At 37.5% G+C, this 19,595-nt stretch overlaps 1 protein-coding gene across 3 annotated transcripts in view; it reads right to left on the bottom strand.

The window, feature by feature from the left end:
• Positions 1-19,595, bottom strand: part of PLD5 (phospholipase D family member 5) — a 166,002-nt gene that overhangs the window by 14,341 nt on the left and 132,066 nt on the right. For all 3 annotated transcript variants that reach the window (XM_005416223.2, XM_005416224.2, XM_031059193.1), the window contains one exon: positions 16,096-16,223. In XM_005416223.2, the coding sequence (XP_005416280.1) occupies positions 16,096-16,223 (128 nt within the window). The remainder of the gene's footprint in view (positions 1-16,095; positions 16,224-19,595) is intronic.

The raw sequence follows: 19,595 nt of genomic DNA on the forward strand, positions 1-19,595 counted from the left end.
ATGACATCTAGATAAGGGAAAAGACTTTCTCTTCCGTTTGAGAGCTGCTGTCATTACAGACTTTTTTTTAGTAGTCTCAAGAGGAGAAGCAGAAAAAGCCATCTATATTGTAAGAATCAAAATCTGAGTGTTGTTCCCTGACTTGCCATCATGGAAACCTTCAGCTAAGCATCATTTGAGGTATCTGTTAAGGTAAAACCCTTCAGGGCAAAAGCTCTTCAGGCAAGGGAAGTATTTTGCCATCTCCAGTTTTAAGAGCAATTAATACAGTAATGAAAATGTCACTAAAAATTAAAGTGAAGATGATCTCAAAAAATCAAAAGCTTAATGAAACTAAGGAAGATAAATGTGAAAGGAAAATATGGAGTCACAAATTGATTACCTCAAAATAGAAGTTTTTGGAAGGTAAAGTTGTACAGTTGCTTGTGAGTGACATTTTCAGGGCATGTGCCAGGAACGGAGGAAAGGAATGGTTATCTGCACAGAGAATTTTGTGTCCTCTCTTGAGTAGGTTTCTTCTCCTCTTTATTAAGAAATACTATGCATGCTCTAATCAAAGAATGGAAAATATAGGAGCTGGTTTTCCTTGTTTTTCCCCATGTCATTTACCTTTGTGTAGAGCAACTCTTAAAGACTACGAAATTACTGTTTGACTTCCTTGCCAATAAGGGCTTTCTTAAAGCACCAGAAGAGTGAATAATTATATTTGGCTTAAGAAATGTGGTTTCCTCCCACTGTACAGTGATCCTCTAACTACAGAGCTCAGTTAAGCTATGAAAAGTAATAAATATGGCCTAGATAGAAAAATGGTAATTTTTATGACAAGAGGAGGAATTCCTTGCTAAATTGGACAAAAAGCAGCATTTCAAAAACAGGAATTTTAGCTTATTCTTTTTCCATGTGCATTCATAGGCATCCTGTGCAAAAGGAAAAAAAAAAAAACATGGGAAAAGAACCTGAACAATCCAGGCTGTGAACACAAGAGCTCTGTAAGATTCCTACACTGAGAAACAGAGTTAGCAGGACTTTTCAGGTACATTTGGGTCATGGGCCAGAGAGGGTGTTCCATGTGTCCTTACCCTGCGCTGTGCAGACCAGACAGCTCCTTTTATATTTACCTTGAGCTCCACTCTGAGAGACAACCCCGCTGTGTAGGCAAGGTACTATTTGACCTACATAAGAGTGCCACAATCTGGTTCACAGCTTGCAGTATCTGAGTTGTGGTAAATGTAGCAGGAAGCTTTAGAAAACCCCTTGCTTAAAGAAAAAGTTTTCATAGTTGTTCACACCCAAACCTGATCCTGTAAACAACAGGCAGCTCCCCTCAGGCAGGAATTGCCACTTGCCCAAAAGCTCTGGCCACTGGCAGATGCCAGGAATCCATTGCCTGTGCTACAGAAACTCTGGATTAACTACAGGTAGCCTATTGCACCCAAAATTTACTAAAGTAGACATTTGGCATACAGGATAGTGTATACATCTGTCATTTGCTGTGTTTGAAAATGTATTTAATTGTGCATTTGAGCCTCTGATTTTTTTAATGACCAGTTTCAAAATGAATGACTGAGCAAAGCCAGAATCACAACAGGGTAAACTAATGCAGTAACAAAAAGCACTCCATACTGATAATCAATTACTAAAGCCTAAGATTTCAATAGCTTCTAAATAAAAGTAATATAGAATGTATTCATTATCAGCTTAAGACAAATCACAGATATTTACACTGATACACTAATCTTTTTATAAAACATGCTCTAATTATCCAGTTACCCAGAACTCCAAACATACTTTCTTTTTCATTAACAGGCTTACCTGATCCTTACTGCAGGCCTCCCTTATGTTTTCATGTGGGATCCTTTAATACTGAGTGAATATTCCCCAGTCATACATAGCACCACTGAAGGCTGTCTCTGTGGAGCTATTCTTTACCTCTCTTTACCAATATCTGCTGAGCAGATTTGTGTGCCCATCCTATGCCAGGCACAGGTGACAGCTGAGGGGTGGCCTGTGGCAGCAATGCAGGAGGAGAAGGGCATTCTGATGGGAGTGCCCACCAACAGAAAGAGAGATTTGAGAAAGGGAAGAAGTGTTTCTCTGTGCAGAGCTGTTTGCTGTGACTGCTGTAGCACACTTTGCTGAAGAGGCTGACAGGAGCACTGCTCATCACAAATGCACTCAGTGTAACAGCCCCATTCAGGCAGCCCAGTTTTGATGTAAGCCAAATGTGCAACCTGATGCTAAACAGGCTGAGAAGGCTGTAGCACTGCCTGGCCCCTCTCTCACAAACCTCTGCAGGTATTACAGTGCACCACAACAGCAAAGGGATGTGCCTCAGCTAACACTTCACTAGAAACTGCAACCTACTACGACATTCCTGAGACAAAAATCCTCCTCCTGTGCTTGGCTAGTGATAGGGTACAGAGACTTCACATTTTGTTATGTTAAAATCAAAAGTAATTCAGTGAAATCCAAATCCAGCACAGTCCTGCTTCTGCTCCATGTTCCATTTTTTCTTTTCCTTTGCTAAGAAAATAGGAGCTACACTGATACTGGGAAATACTAAACAGAAAACATTAATACAAATGGGAAAGCACTGTTTTCTCAGGAAGTTAATAAAACTCTGTCTAGCTTAAACCATTGGAAAGTGAATAAATCTAAATTAACAGCATCTTTGGATGTCAGAAATCATCTAGGGCACAATAAATGTTTTTACTTGAATTCCCTGCTATTTTGACAGTGACAAATTGCTTTTGAATATTACTTACAGAATTCAAACAGATTAAATTTTGAGATTTACTATTTCACTGTTTAATTGTGTAACTTTCCTGTTTTCTATAGACAATTTTACTGAATCTATGGTATTTTTAAAATCTTACATTCAGCTCTCAACCATTCTCAAATTAATCACCTTGTGAGTCTTGCACTTGGATCTCTCTTGTGCCTGCCCTATGTCCTAGAGTTTTGTAGGTTTTACATTTCTGTCATCTAAGGGTAAAGGTTAATTTTCTATCATGTAGGTTTTAAGTAATTTGAAAATAATTGCCAGGTAGAATTTCTAATGAACTAGAAACAAAGCCCTTCCACTTGACAAAAAAATGGAATTTCAACCTGAGCCAGGAACTCAATCTCATCACTGAAAATGGAAAACTGTCACTCAAGCCACTGTGCCGGAAATAAATCTTAGCATGTGACCAAGAAAAGGTGATGCATTTGATAGAGAGTGCACCCAGCATTGGCACTGAATGTCAGTATAAAACCATGACAAGTTTTCACCAAAGGAAAGGAAGTGGTATAAGTAGACTGACTGTACCACTGAAGCTGATAAATTTGAATTGTCAGACACCAGCAGTCCACTGGTCTTTAATTCTCACCTTCAGAAAGTACATTTGATAGATTTGGAGCTATAGACCATGCAGAATAAAAGTCCCAAGAAGTTACAACTTCATATGTTATGTTTACCAATATTAGGTAATGACAAAAAGCTGCTATGATAAGGCAGAGAAGATCTTCAATGAGCTGCTAATTTTTGTGTTCTCTTTTTTTTCCAGTGGTCCATAGGCAAAGAACACAAAACTGCATTGTCATGCTCTACTAATTTCCACTTCACTTCAGCCACACCATTATTTTTCATAGCACCCTGATCTTAAGAAAACCATGCTGAGAAAAAAAAGGATAGGCTTAGCATTTCATTTCTGCTGGAAAATACTGCTGCTGAGACACAAAGCAAGTTAGGCACCCAGGCAGAATAGGGGCTTATTTTAAAATGGTGTGGTTTAAAGAGAATTTTGTGATGAAGAGGTAGCAATGCATATTCAAAGTAGAAATCCCCTGTGTCCTCATCACATTAGAAAGAAGCCCCATCACGATTTTTCTTTTTCAGCCATCTGTTCTATTGATACTAAAAACTCAGCAAAAATAAATTTGCTTGCAGAAAAAATCAAATATAGTTTGTTTAAACCATGGACCACTCTGTGATGATGTTTACATAGACCCTACCACAGAATTGTGAATGCAAGTTTGGGCTGTGCACTGCTGTTGTTTAAGCTCACTAACAAACCAAGCCTGACACATGGCTAATTGTCAGAGCAAGCCAGAAGCAGAACTGAATCAGTTAAAAATTCGTTGCCATATAATCTATCAGCATAATTAATATCACTTGGCATAATCATAGCCTAATTTACAATTTTCAAATGAATTTTCGGTTTATAGATTCATTACCCCCTCAAAGAAGGCACAAGTGTCTTCTTTAGGGGAAATGGAAACTTGCAACTGCAAGAAAACATTTTTCCAGGATTAAGTTTGATTTATTTCTTGTTTTACTGCAGGAAATCTAATTAATGTGAATTCTAATTTGATTCTGTTTCTCTTTTGAAACAATTTTGTTCCTTTTGTCAAAGAAAAGTGCAGGCTGGAAAGAAAAGGATCATGTTGTGTTGGCCTCCCATCTCACTGCTGGCAAGCTGCATCACATTTCAGTCTTGGTGTCATTCACATGACATAAAAAAATTCCCTTCTCCAGCAGAACCCTAAGACAACTAACAGGTGAAGTGGAAGACCCTGCCTAGCTTCTGAAAAGGGCTGGACTCTCCTTCACCACCTACATGTGTGCACCTCACTGAAGCCTCTTTCCATTTCCCCTGCACCAGAGGCTGTCCTGTCAGCCCTTATCTCACAGTCTCCCCACGCAGCAGGAAATCACAGCAGGAGCCCTCAGCATTTGTTGTCATGCTAAGCAATGCTGCAAAGGGCAGCCTGCACACGTCTTCTGCTGTGCAACAGAGACAGGAGAGTGCAAAGGGCTGATCTCAGAGTAAGGGCAGTATTTATGTCTAAACATTTCTCTCAAAGCACACAGTTTCTTTGGGGCTTTCAGATCCATGGCCTTCAGGGAAATGCAACAGCATGTAGTTGACTAATTGGATGCATTATTTATAACATTACTGACACACACAGTGGGTTTTCCTTTTGCAAACTGAATAGAGATTGGTAGCAGGCATGCTGGGGACACAAACGGGGACAATGACATTGCATATGAATTATTGCTATAACTGTTGAGCTTTGCCGGACTACCTGATCAGAATAAGAAACCTTTTTTCTTGGTGTAAGCAGAGGGCCGAAGGCACCAATTAATTTTTGACTGAGCCTTGATTAAATTCAGTGTACAGGACCTTGAGGTAAGCTAGAAATCCAAACAGTTTAGATATGTAAGGCAATTTAGTCAAATGGTACACAGGCAGCCCCAGAACAATGGCTAGTCAATATGAAAATCTATTTTAAAAATCCACTGTGCTCTCTGTCCTTTTTTCTTGAGTAACCGTCTTAGATATTTGTGAGGTTTCTGGCTGCTTCAACATGGAAGCAATTTCTCTTGTAAAGATACAATCCTGATATAGGCCCTTAGGAAGAAAACTTGTAGTTAAATTAATACATCATATTTCTGCCTCCTGACTCTAACAGTAAAATTGGGAACACAGAATGACAGACTGTGTAAGGCTGGAAGGACCTACTGGAGGTTATCTAGTCTAGCCTCCCTCCTACCATGGTCATCCTCGAGCATATTGCACAGGATGGCACCCAGACAGCTCTTGAATACCTCCAGTGATGGAGACACCACAACCTCTCTGGACAATCTGTTCCACTGCACAGACCCACACCGTAAAGTTCTTCCTCATATTCAGGTGGAGCTTCCTGTGCATCAGTTTCTGGCCATTGCCTCTTGTCCTATTGCTTGGCAACACACAGAACCTGGCTCCATCCTCAACACACTGCCTTGAGATACACTTTCAGTCAACTCACCAGGCTAAACAGGGTGAGTTTCCTCAGCTATTTCTTGTGAGGTGCTCTAGCACTACATTTGAAAGAAATGCCTAGTAATTCATCATACTGATTAGAAAAAGTTGCCTGTCCAGTATCACGATTCCTATGACTTCCTCAGTTCTCTGAAGACACATTTAACAACTCTGTTTGCAGGGGCTGCCTGCCCAATATACCTCCCTCATGCAGGGATTAATAGTTTTCCACTGAGTAGTTCCAGGGAAACGTCAATGACTTCACTGTTTTGATGAGTGCTGTTTACTTAGAAAAGTTAAGGAAGGTGACTGCATGATGACTTCTAAACCAGACCTTGATGTTTATGACGACAGTATCAAGATCTGAAAAGGTTAGTGATGACATTAACGCTGCACATTCATATGGAAGGAATGCTTTGTCAGAATCTATTTTTTTCTGCTTGATGACTTATGGGTATAGAAAGATGAGATTTTATTCTGAACTGCAGAATCATTTTTCTTTTATAAAATGACTGAAATGATTGTCCTTCCTTGCCCCAACTCATGGAGATTTATGCCATGGTATTTCAGCCTGATTTACTGTGTGTCTTATTCACAGGACAATACCAAATCCAGTTTTCCATGAAAGGATTCAAACTTTCAAGCAGAAGGTGACTGGGCTCCATCTGGGAACCTTTTCGAGTTGAGGCAGTTCTGAATGAAGACATTTTTCTAGGGGGGAACTGTCATCTGTGCAATATCAAAGTGTGTGTGCGTGGGTGGAATCACATATTGGGAATACACTTTCATGATTATTTTAATGTTGTTATTTTAATTGTTTAGTTGAACAAGACTGAACTGATGGGGTATGCTAATAACTAAATCCCTCTAAGAGGAATCTGCCTCCATTTGTTAACATCACTGACCAAGATTAGTTGCCAGCAAATTCTTGTGGAAGATGACAGAATAGACTGGGGTGCATTAGCTCCCCCAGCAGAGATTCAGCTAGGGTTAAACAAACAAGTTTTCTTTCAGCATGACATAAATCATATTTTTGTGAAAGTGGCGGATTTACTGTTTTTTACAATATCTATGTAAATTTACTGGTTATTTCAGACTACCCCTGCGTAGATTGCTGCAAACAGACTTTACAGAGATGTACTTAGAAACAATTTTCATCTCTGTGACCAATGTCTTTTTTATTTTTATTTTTTTTAAAGCCAAGACAACTACCAGGTGAGCTACTTGTGATGCAGTCTCTGGGAGATCCTCCCAAACAGTTTTTATAAATTTCAACAACTTAACTCTTAGGTTACTGTGTCTTATTCCTAGGCCATGGACTTGTGCAAGCACACTTCACCAGTGCTGTCTATTCATCAGTATTTGCTTCAAGATAGCAGAAGAGGTTTTAAAAGCTGTCTCCTTTTTTGCATGCACTTTTGTGGATGATTTTCTATCCTGTGTGCAGTGGTGTACAGTTTGTGTTCTGGTAGCAAATTCCTGCATGTCTCCAGTTCCCTAAACACTTTTAGAACCCATCCAAAATTCTCAAGTCTGATAATGCTAGTAAACTGATGTTATTTGTCAAGTATATGAGGGACCAGTAATAAACCAGAACCAATCACACTCTCTTTGCAACATCTGACTCTTAATTAAGACATAGTAATGGCAAGGCAAGTATTAAAAAGTAAGTAAATTATTATGAGGTTAGTTTTACTGGAGAAAGAACCTTCTATTTTCCTTTGGGTTTTGGAGATCCGACTACCTGAATATGCCATGCTACTTTGGAAAGAAGACAGTTTATCAATTCAAAATGGATATTCCATAATTTTGCTCTGCAGGGTTATTATTTATTGATTTACAATCTATTCTTGATTACTCCAACAGCAGGCAAACCTGTTCACAGGACTTCCACAGCAACTAAAAAAAAAAGATGAGAAGAAAATAGAATCATAGAATGGTTTGCATTCAAAACGTCCATAAAGATCATCTATTCCAACCCCCTGCCATAGGCAGGGATGCCATTCACTAGACCAGATTGCTCAGGGCCCCATCCATCCTGTCCTTCAACATTTCCAGGGATGGAGTATTCATAATTTCTCTGGGCCAACCTGTTCTAGTGCCTCACTACCCTCACAATACAGAATTTCTTCCTAAAATCCAATCTAAATCTACTCACATTAAGCCTAGCATTCAGCAATATTCAGGTACCCAGGTACCTGAAAACGCCATGCTCCTTTGGAAAGAAGTCAGCTTATCTGTTCAAACCAAATATTCCATAATTTTCCTCTGGAGGTTTATTACTTACTGATTTTCAATTTACTATTGATTATTTCCACACTAGATAAACCTGTTTCACAGAACTTTCAGAGCCACTGAAAACATCAACAAAAAAATCAAAAAGACAAGATCTGTAATTTCAAAGATCAGAAACAGAGTGATGAGCATATTCCTACAATCACTAGAAATCAAGATGTCGATGTGTTTTGTCCTCTCCTACACTAAATATAGACACATAATGCAGATGATACATTGGTGCATGTGAGAATGGAGCACAACAGTGGGAGAAGTATGACAAAGGGGAATAAATTCTGAGTTCCTCAGATTTGGGAATCAGCACTGCACCTAGAGAAACTAGCCAAGCTAAGAGGACTTTCTGGCTCCAACTGCAAGGCGAAGATATAGATCCCATGCTGTTTTCAGTCAGTAAATCACACAACCAGAAGCCCACAGCAGTAAGGAGGAACCAAGGGCACTACCAGGCAGCAATGAAGCTCATACAAGGCACAAGTGGAACAGCCACGTTACCACATTCCTGCCCAGTTTTAACCAGCTCTCTGTGAGCAGTGCACAGCAATGGTGAGCAAGAGACCAACAGTCCTTTTGCTTCACTGGTATTTATCTGTAAATACTGGATGCATAGGTACTATATTTCAAGCAGAGTAAGCATAATGGGCAACACTGACTGTCCTGATTTACTGGATGTAACTGAGAAAAAACCAGTTAAAGAATCTCAGTTAAAGAATCAAACAAAACATTCTACTTCCAAAAATGTAAATTTTATATTATGATAAATGCATGCTGTGAGATCTGCACATTTACAAGAGTATCTTCTCCCAGTCCTCTAACTTTCGGGGGAAAAAAAAAAAAGAAAAAGAAAAAGAAAAAAATAGAAAAGCTGCAATTTTGGAGATATGTATCAGCCACTAAAGTGCTCTAGATTTAGTCAAAGATAAAACCCCTAGCCAAAAGCTCTTAGCTCTTAGTGAAAATAATAAAAGTATTTTAAACTTGTCCTTTGAAGGACAAGCTGTAATAGCATCATAGCAAAGTTCTGACAATACAGCTAGATTTCTATGCAGCAGGAAAAAGAAAAAAGTAATAACTAGTTTAAGCAATAAATTACTAAAAAAGTAATTGTCAGTATAGCTCTGTAATATCTCCCTATGCCTCCTTTCTTCCCATATTGCCTCATTTACCTATGCTTGAAGATCTGGGTTCCACTTTTTTGTTATCTTTAAAATATTAGCTAGCTCAGGAAATGATGCCATAGACAGAAAGCCCATGAGGATTTTTTTAACGATTGGATCACATGGGTAACAGCATATCAAAACTTTTTAGGAGATACTCTCTGTCACCCAGAAACACAAATTTAGATAGAATACAGCAGTATTATCTTGCCTGTACTTTCAGCCTAGTATTTACCCATCTAAGCTTGATTGAACCTCAGTGGGCAACGAAGTTGAAAGAGCCTTGTTTCATGTTATAGGACACTTGAGACTGTGTTCAGTTTACTAATAGCAACATGATACTGAACACCACTGGGACAGTAAGAAAATTAAGCAAATTATTAGAAGAATATGAGAAAAACTGACAAAGTGCACTTTAGGGACAAATCTGTAATTCATACTAGCACAACACAGTATCAAATGAAAACTCTCAATATAACTTCTGCTTGACTGAAAAGATGGAATTCTATGTCAGACGAAATATCTTATCTCAAAAGGACCAGATGCACTATTACATAACTTCAAGAGACTCAGATAAAATTCAGAGAAACCACTGACTGATTACAGATTGCTTTTGCTCTATGAGTTCTGTAAAGATCATCAATAGAAATTGCAAATGTGCAGATTTTGTCTCAGTGATCAGTTTTGAGAGGTGGGTCTGCTGTGGCAAGATTTTGGGGAAGCTGAAAACGAATAAGATCATCATGATGTATTTTTGAGATATATAGAAATCCAGTATTTATTACATCTTTGTTTTATTGGAGGACAATGTTTTTCCCACAATAAATAGAAAATACAGTGCTCAATGATATAATTTGAGGAAATCATCATTCCCCTTTCCCTGGGAGAGATACATAAAAAGAAACACAAGTTGCATTTGCTCCTGGCAGCATTCCATAGATTCTTGAATTTTGGGAAAGTTTTTATTAGAATCCATATCCCCAGAAATTAAGACCAAGAGAAGGGATAATTCTGAGGTGAGTTTTGTCTCTCATTAAGTGTGGCCTTTGAGCTACATCTCCTCCTTATGAGTATTGTCAATATAATTGGGATGAGAGTTTTGAGTAAAGAACCAAGGGATTGCTTCCAATTGATTTTACCCACCACAATCAATGAAAGGGTTGCTCCTCTATTATTCCCAGAAACATAGATTGCCCCAAACTTGCTCCTTCAGATGCAGCTCTTAATACCTGATATACCATAATTTATCAACTTTTGTCATTTCAGAGTAGGATGGGAAGAGTTTGGGCTTTATCAGTCTTTTTGTCACAAAAGATTAGAGAAGATGGTACAGATGAATTCAGACTGCTGCTTTTGTCTCCTTTTTTCTATGTTTCAGGAAGGGCAGCCTGAGCAACTCAAGTGAAACCCCCATTATTTCTCAAACCAGTTCTGTCCTGTTGGGTGATAACAGGCAAGACAAGCAGACACACTCCAAGCACTCTTGGAGACATCCTGCTGCAAGACTTCCTACAGCTTAGTTCAAAAAACAGACTCATACAAAAACAAATCAAATATTGGCTCATCAGTTTTTACTTAAAATGGACACAAAGAAAATGTCTATCTTTTGATCAACTTAAGTTTTGGGGGTTTCCTCCCTTCCTTTTTCCCCCTGCCTTTTTGTTTGTTTTCCTGGTGAGTGTAGGCTTATTGATTTCACAAATGTCAAAATCCAATATACTTTTGCTGTAAGTATGCACTTGATAATTCATATTTATTGTAAAAGACAAACCTTAGTTTATCTACCACATCTACAGATGCTTAATAGATCTTTTTTTAAATAATTCTCACAGCTCTCCGTCTCAGCTAATTTGACTGTTGATTCAACTGAATTATCAACAGAATAAATGAACAACTTTTTTCCTTATCCTTCAAATGTAACCGAAAAATTCAGAATTGCTACAACTTTCATGTGCTGTAGGACTCAATACTAAAGAGACAAGTATGTTTTAAGTACTAATAACCATAAAGAAAAAGCAGCTCACAGAGAGTTTCTCATTCACACACTATCACATCTCACTTTCTACAGTACTTTTTCCCCCTTGGGTATTTATTTAACATCTTAGGTGCATCAAATAAAAAAACTAACTCCTCAGATTAAACACAAACCTGACAAAAACTGTTGGGACAGTTTATCTAATTTTCCAGTTGCCGAAATTATGTAGATAAAATTAGCAGTTTGTAACTCATAACAACAAGAGAGTAAGAGGAGGATGGAGAGGAAACTGACTGACAAGGAAATCCTGATGGATTTTTAAGATTAAGAGAAATTAAATGCCTTTCTGAAGTCTTACTTATATTGGTAAAACAAATCACACAAAGAATCCAACAGAGAAATGAAATTAATGGGAAAATGAGAAAAAGATCACTTGGTTATTTTTTTGTCCTTAAAGAAGTATGTTTCCCAGCCTGGTTGTGTTTTTTTATCCTTTAAAAGGATAAAAAAATCCTGTGATTTTTACAGCCTTGTTGTTTTTGGTACTTAAAAAAATTAAGTCTTGCAGCTATTCAGCTTAAATTTATCTGAATTTAAAAGATTAGAGGAATGAACAATCCAGAAAATATATCGGACTTAAGAGGCATCTTAGAAACAAAAAACCTCTGCAAGCAGTTTTTACACGGCTAAGAGAAAAAAACCATGCTTAGGAACTTAGCCTCAACATCAGCTGAGCCAAAATTTAAGCAGGAATTTTTGAGATAATGCTTTTAAGATGTGCTAGGCAAGAGAGAGCAAATGACTACCTGAGGTGTATCTGGATATTGGGATTTCTTTAAGAACCAACACAATGGGAGCTTTTGCAACTACTTGATCATATTTCACACTGTCCATCCATATCTTCTGTTCCTGCAGGGAAGGGGCTGCTGGCCCCAGATGCTGAGCAGAACGTTGGGTCCATCCCTGCTGCATGGCTGCTCACCTGTCTCAGGCATCACCAGTCAGTGGTTTTGGTGCATCCCCTGGCTTCCATCTTACCCACAGCTCTCTAATCTCCAGGATCACTCCCGTTTTAAAGACTTTTCCTCCAGTCAGGAACTTCAGCTTTTTCCGTTCGAGTCTCCCTCCTTAGTGTCAAGACCACTTCCTCCTGGAACCCCAGATAAGCCACTTCCCTTCAGGCCAGATGTTAACAGTCAGACTCCACAATTCCAGGGAGCAAACAGCAAGCTTCTACTTGAGACCTTGAAGGTTTGAATTTGATCACTAACTTTCACACATAGACTCAACTACCTGGTACTGGTGGTATTCATAATTTAAACTATTTTTTTGCCAACAAAACTAGCTAATATTAGCCTGATTTCACTTCCAGTGAAAACAATTGGATTAATTTTACTTGTTTCAGGAATTTTCAGTAATAGCATTTTCCAAAAGCTGATTATTTGTTGCACATAAATGCATTTTTCTGAAGTGGTTCAACTAATCCATTACAGTTGTTTGCCCACTGGATTCAATTATTCATGTGTGAATAAAACTTTTCAAAAAATGCTGCTAGTATAAAAAGCTCCAGAAACGTTCATATGTATTACAAACCTCATGCTCCTTAACAAGATTAAGGAGACAAATGCATTTTCAAGCTTTGCTGGAATTATTGGAGGGAGTCATGGAACAAAATAAATATATGATACATTTCATTAGCTTATGGATTGTAACAATTTTTATATAACCAATTTATTTTATGAAGTAATAATAAGCTACTAGGTCAAGGAACTAGAACACAGCACCATGGCCATCTTGATTGTCATTAGTTCAAGCCACAGGAAAAAATTAATCAGTATACATACACAATTTTAGGCATGTTGGAGTGACTAATTTTTTAGTTGTTTCTCAGTATGTATAAATTTACCAGCGAGAAGCTAGGTGATTTCACTGGTAAAATCTTACAGAGCCTACTATATCTAAGAAAGTGGCAAAACTCTGGTTGTTCATAATCCTCAACTGTCAATGGGTTATGTAATTAGGTAATATTTGGATATATTGATAAAAATAGAAAAAGATGCAAAAAATCCAGAGTTGTACAAAGAAAAATTCAAAATATTCCACTATGGACAAAAAAACATCTTATTTTTGTAAAATCCTGCTTTCAGGAACTCTAAACAAGTACTTAACATTTCCCTGTGGGGTTTGATCTCAGACTGAAGCAGATAGCTGGTATAGATGATTTCAGCCAGAATTACTACAGCTTGACAAACTTGCAATTTAACTGAAACACAGTTTTACTTGAAAAGTAATAATGTGCTCTTATCCTTGCTCATAATTTCAAAGCTGAGACTCTGGCAAGTATTAAAACTTTGCCAGCAGAGGCACAGGATATCTGCAACTTTAAAGGTTATTCTTAAGTAATATCTGCAGCATATGAAAATCTCTCCTTGATGCAGAAAATTTACTTTTAAGAAAATACTCTCATTGCTTCTTGTCAGTGCTGGCAAGTCAAGAAAATGGCAACAAAACTAAATAAGCTTCATATGTGATTGATTTATAGTATCCAGCTTATAAACACAAAGAGTTCTCCACAAATACTGCAAACCCAAAGCAATTAAGTCCTGATGATGTTTTCCAAGGAGCTGTTAAAAGTTAAACTATTGTTTCAGCTTTAGATTTAGCCTCCTAAGAGACAAATGATGCTAAACAGACTGGGTTTGTTTTTTTGGTGTTTTTCTTTTTTCTTTTTTTTTTTTTTTTGTATCAGGTGAAGGGACAATAGAGGAAAGTCAGAAAGAGAAGGAGAGGGAGCTGATCCCTCATTTGCAGCTATACTGAGACTCTGATAATGAGAACCCGTGGGAGATGCATTTCCCCAGCGAAGGCTCAGCTCACCGTGGGTTTTAAGATTAAGTCCCACACATGTGCAAAGCATTTTGCTTGAGGAAAGGACTCAAAATAAAATGACAGAGTTCCGTGCTTATTTTGCTTATGTGAAAAGGAAAGTTCAAGACAGATTATTATTTTAGGACAGCATATCAGATCTCTTTGACAGTTGCCCTGATTTATTAACCTGCAACTCTGGGGTAAGGGAATCAAACAGTTATATCTGGCATCAACAGGAGCCAAGCATCTAATTTCCTTTGGCTCTTCTGAAACCCCAGCATACATTTCTCAACTAACTGAAAGCAGATTCTCTTTTACCATAATGCAGAGAGATTTCTTTTTGCATTGTACAAATATTCTTCGGAGCTTCATCTTACGACTACATATAAAAATATACTGCTATATGACAGTAAGATTAAAACAAGTGCAAATGCATGCAGAAAAGACTGATAAAATTAACATCAAGGAATCACTTTTGAAACACTGGTCTACAAGTAACTGGCATCAAAGTTTAATGCAAGTATGTTAAAAGATTTAAGATTTACTTCAGCATGAGAAGAGCAAACCTATATGGAATCATATAACCTATGATGAAGATTATATATACATAAGCAATATATAAGTAATATAATAATCTGTGCAGTAAATGTACTTCTCTTCCCCACATTTATTATTTTCACTGGTACCCATCCCCCAAATAGAAGAGGCTTCAAAGACAAACTATTTATAAGCTAAATAAATCCTGTGAAGAGCTATTTTGTTATGACAGAAGAGTTTAGCTCATGAGGCAGAGATAATGTAAAAAATTTTCTGAACTGTCCAAAAGCCCAAACTGTATTTTCTTGCATTGACTGGAAATACAACATCCTCTTTTCCAAGACTTTCTCTAACAACATTGTTTTTCCTACCACTGTTCCAGATTCATTTGTAAACATACCTTTTAAGTAAATTATTATCATAAGAAGAGCAAAAATGCATTTATTCAGTTTCTTTTCTAAATTGGCTAATTTGCTTTTAGTCAGACTTCCAGTCTTAGCTGAAAACAAATAGTAAAAAGTTCAGCAAAACCAAGACACATGTTCCTCTTAACAAAATCATTACAACATTATCATGTTCAAAATTATTCCTGTGTTTCTGAGATTCTGCTCATATTAGAAAGCAAGCTTTTTTATAGCAACTAATAACTACCTAGGACTGATGCTTTTCCCTCTCTGTTGTGCTTTTCAGTTACTGAGATCTCAAAGTACAGGTTTCACTCCATAAGTGTGTCTGAAAGCAGCCTCACACAGTCAGTGGTATATAGCAAAAATGAACATGACAGCCACTAATAATCCTGAGACTGTTACAGAAATAAAAAAGGCACACATCCCTACAAAAAGGCAAATAAGCTGTGCTACTGACGAATTCCTCAAAATGGTCACAGACTGAACAGAGTTCTTAGCACTGTCATGTTTATGAGGAACAAAAATGTGGAATTCTCTCTAATATATTCAGCCTTCAAAAGCATTATGCTATTTGACATTCTGTACCCATGAATCTGACCCTCCCCAAAGGTAGTGGGTATTCCAGTATAATACTCACTATCCATTTGGAAGTCTCTCCAAATCTGGGGTTTGCTTTTTTAAATGGCAGATCAGACGGAGTACGTCTTGTCCGTGATATTACAATAGTGGTTTGTTTACCAATGGGTTTGCTCCCTTTTTCTTTTCTTTTTTTTAATAAGTAAACTGGGACATACAACGACCATCACAGAAATTAATAAAAACAATCAAATATTTAAAATTTAAGCATAATCACGGAAGACAGCTGTTATAATGAAAGCAAGCAAAATTTATAGTAGTACATTCTTGCCAACACAGAAGAGTCATCAAAATTGTGGCAGTACAGGTTTTGATGTTAGCACTTTTGCCAGTAAACTATCAGAAAATAGAGCAATCCAAGTGTCCTCAAAATGTTACTTTTTTTCCTCATTATACTCTCAAAGGGTATAGGATTAGTTTTTCAATTCAATTACCTGTCCCAATGATCTCCAGTCTAGGCTGGCACTTCCAATGTATACGTGCTGCTTGTCAACAATCCAGAATGACGACTGAAGCCGACCTTCATTATATGCTGACATGTTCATATACAACACTTCAGCACCTAGAGATTTAAGGATAAAATAATAAATGGCATTACTTAATATGAGATAATTTACATTATTAAAAGAAAAATGATTTCACATTTCACGGCCTCAGTTTCCAAAATTAGTGAGGGGCATATTGAAACATACCATTAAGGTTTAAAAGCAATGATAACATTGTTACTGTCCCAATATTTAAGACTTTTAACTAACATTTATTTCAGTTATATGAAGAAGTATTTATGTAATGCATGTCCCAGGTATAGGGAACGTTCCCATGTGTTATAATGCCTTCCACTTTAGAATGAAATAATTGATTTTTTTCCCCAGCACTGTATGTTCCTAAAAATAGTTCATTTCTAAATTTCTATTCTCTAACATAAACCACATATTGCAGTAATGACCTTTAAAATATGAATGCAATTAAAACCCCTGCCTAAAAAGCAGACTGTTCTGCTCCTTCTGCCCTCTGCAATGGTTTGAGCAGGTAGCTGCAGTGGTTGTGGCATATAACAGACCCCAACAAGAGGGACATGGGTGGAGAATTAAGGAAATAAGCAAAGCCCTAAATAAATTATGTTGAAACTGCTTTTAATCCTGCTAATCTGTGACATTCAACCTACCACTCTGAATGGCACAGTTTTATTAATGACTATAGGCCACTGAAATCAAAGGAACTCCTTGTTGGTTCCATTGCATCACTAGAAATGTCTGAATTGGCCCCATCTGTATGTTTGCAGAACAAAATCCGGAATATATTTAATATTAGGTAAGTCTAGGGGATTTCTCACACCATCACTTGTTCTTTCAGTGCTCCAGTGTTTGCAAAATTAGGTGATTAATCTGAATTAATCATTCCTGAAGGCATTTTACAGTAACCCACTCATCTTCACATTTCAGTCATGACTAACCAGGGAAGAGAACTGACAGTAAACAGCAGCCTGGGGACAGTGATGGTACCAGCCATCTCCTATTAAACACTCATGGGGCCTCCAGTACCATGAACTCCAGTAGTGGTTGAATATGACTCACAACTTTAAAAGAATTCCAGGATAGATAGAGAACTAAAATGTATCTCTTTTAATCAAATTTCCTATTTTTGATCTCCTTAGAGACAGTTGACTTGCAATTTTAGGCAACGGCTACCAGTGCTAAATATTTCTTTATTATTATGAAAACAGCAACTTTCCTTGAAAAAATTATTTTAAAAGTTCAGACATCAAGAAAAGAAGAAAAACCAGGTAAAGGTGCCGCTTACCATGATGCAGGAAACACGCAAAATAACATTTTGAGCACATTACAGACTTTGGCTCATTGGCCAATTGCATTTGGTGCAACCCAGTTACCTTTCCAGTTTTTTGTATGTTTCACTCACCCACACTCATCTATGCTTAGAAACAATGATTTTTCCAATTTCCTTGCAATGTATTGCTGCTGCTTTCAATTAATGCATTAACGAGCAGAACTGTGCTAATTATTGAGAAAATGAATGTGAAATGGAAAAGAAGTCAGAAAAGATGATAGCTGCTATTAAAGGGTTTAAATTGTTTCCTGGTGAATAAACAAAACAAAAGCAACTGCTATTAGCTAAGGATGACCATTCTGTAAGGCACTAAACTACCAGCTAGTGATCTGAAAACTGTGTTTAAAATCGGGTTTAACAAAGCAGTTTGCCTTGATGATGTTTTCTTTCCATACATCCAATTTGCAGCATTAAAGAGCAGTATGAATTTAACACCCACAACACACCTACACCAAAAAGGTTATAAATGAAATGTTAGGATTTTTGCATAGTAAAGAGAAAACAATAGGAAGTTACAATAAGCTTCCTTCTCATAACTGAGAGCCTAAAAAAATAACAATTTAAAAACATTTTTGAAATATTCACTAACAAACAAAAATGCTGACTGCCAAAGCTATAACAGGAGACTATTTAACCAGTAATACTAACATTAAAAATAGCAGACAGCATCAGTAACTTGAACCAAAATTCAAAAGTTGTAAAACACCAGAATTTGTTGGCATAGGTTGCTCAGACATGGGCAGAAGCAGTGGGATGGGACTATTACTCTAAAATATAATCTAGGCTTCAATTACCAAAATAGTGAATATAGCAGTGCAGAAGATACTGCTATCATATCTACCAGTAAGATCAAAACCTGGAACCCAGTTTCTGTTTCTTTTGGAAACAGCCAACTAGTAAGTGAACAGGTGAGGAAGCAGTATCTCCAAGTTAATTAAAAAAAAGTCATTTGTTGCAAACAGCAGCTGTTGTGCAGCCTATTAATGAGCCCGTACCTTTTGAAGAAAGGAAACGTGTATCAGTATTGATAATTACCTCTGTTCCAGAAGCCCTTGAGATGCTTTGTTAAAACAGGCTCATCAAGCCTTCAACACAATCCACCATCCCTAGCGTGGTTCAGGTCCCATGAGGAAATTAAATTGGACTGATCAATATGTGAAGCCATAACAGAACTCTCTGCCATGCTGCAGTCTCAATTACACAAAGCTGTGAGTCTACCGAGTTCAACCAGAAGGGCACATTTGTAGGCTTGATTGCTAATAAACATGCCAAATAAATCTAACTATTTTGTTTCACTGGAGATTAAATTCAGGATGAGAACTTACAGAAAACCAGTGCTGTCACTTAAAACTCAAGTGGATTTGTCTGTCCCTTAAAATTGTGCATTCTAAGGGCTGGGACAGATGACACATTTTCTGCAGTAAAAAAACTCACAAAAAAAAAGAGACGCTGTAGGGATCAAAGCATATTGTAAATAACAGACATTTATCTGAGTACTTTTTCCTCTAGGTGGGGAATTTTTTGCACTGTATAAGGTAGATGACTGATGCAGTCTGGGATGCATGGAGGGGATCCTGCCACTGAGAGCCTGGACCTTCTGCATGTGATGTGAACACACCCCCTGGGAAGTGCCAGACAACAACATAGCCTCTAGCTTTGTCTCATAATGGAGGAAGAACACAGAAGGTATCAGTAGTATTGCAAGAAAGATTAACTTTTCATTCATTAAAAAAAAAAAAATCCAACTCCCAAAGTAATCCCAAAGAAGAGGGGTGGCCAAGCAAATGTCATTTACAATTTCTAGCTTTGCAACATCCTGTTTGGTCTAGCTGCCTGCTCTCAGATACTTCACTAACAATGTCTGAAAGCTACAGGGCAAGCTTGACTTCAAGAATAAGAACTTGAAGAGAATTGGGATTATTCAGCCTGGAGAGAATGCTTCATGGTGACCTAATTGTGGCCTTCCAGTGCCTGAAGGGAGCCTACAAGAAGGACAGAGGTGGACCTTTTCCAAGGGCAGGCTGGAAAGAGGGAAGGAAAAAGGGGAATGAACTCAAACTGAAAGAGGGTAAGTTTAAATTAGATATTA

This window comes from Geospiza fortis, unplaced genomic scaffold (assembly GCF_000277835.1).
Source record: "Geospiza fortis unplaced genomic scaffold, GeoFor_1.0 scaffold41, whole genome shotgun sequence".
NCBI classification, from domain to species: Eukaryota; Metazoa; Chordata; class Aves; order Passeriformes; family Thraupidae; genus Geospiza; species Geospiza fortis.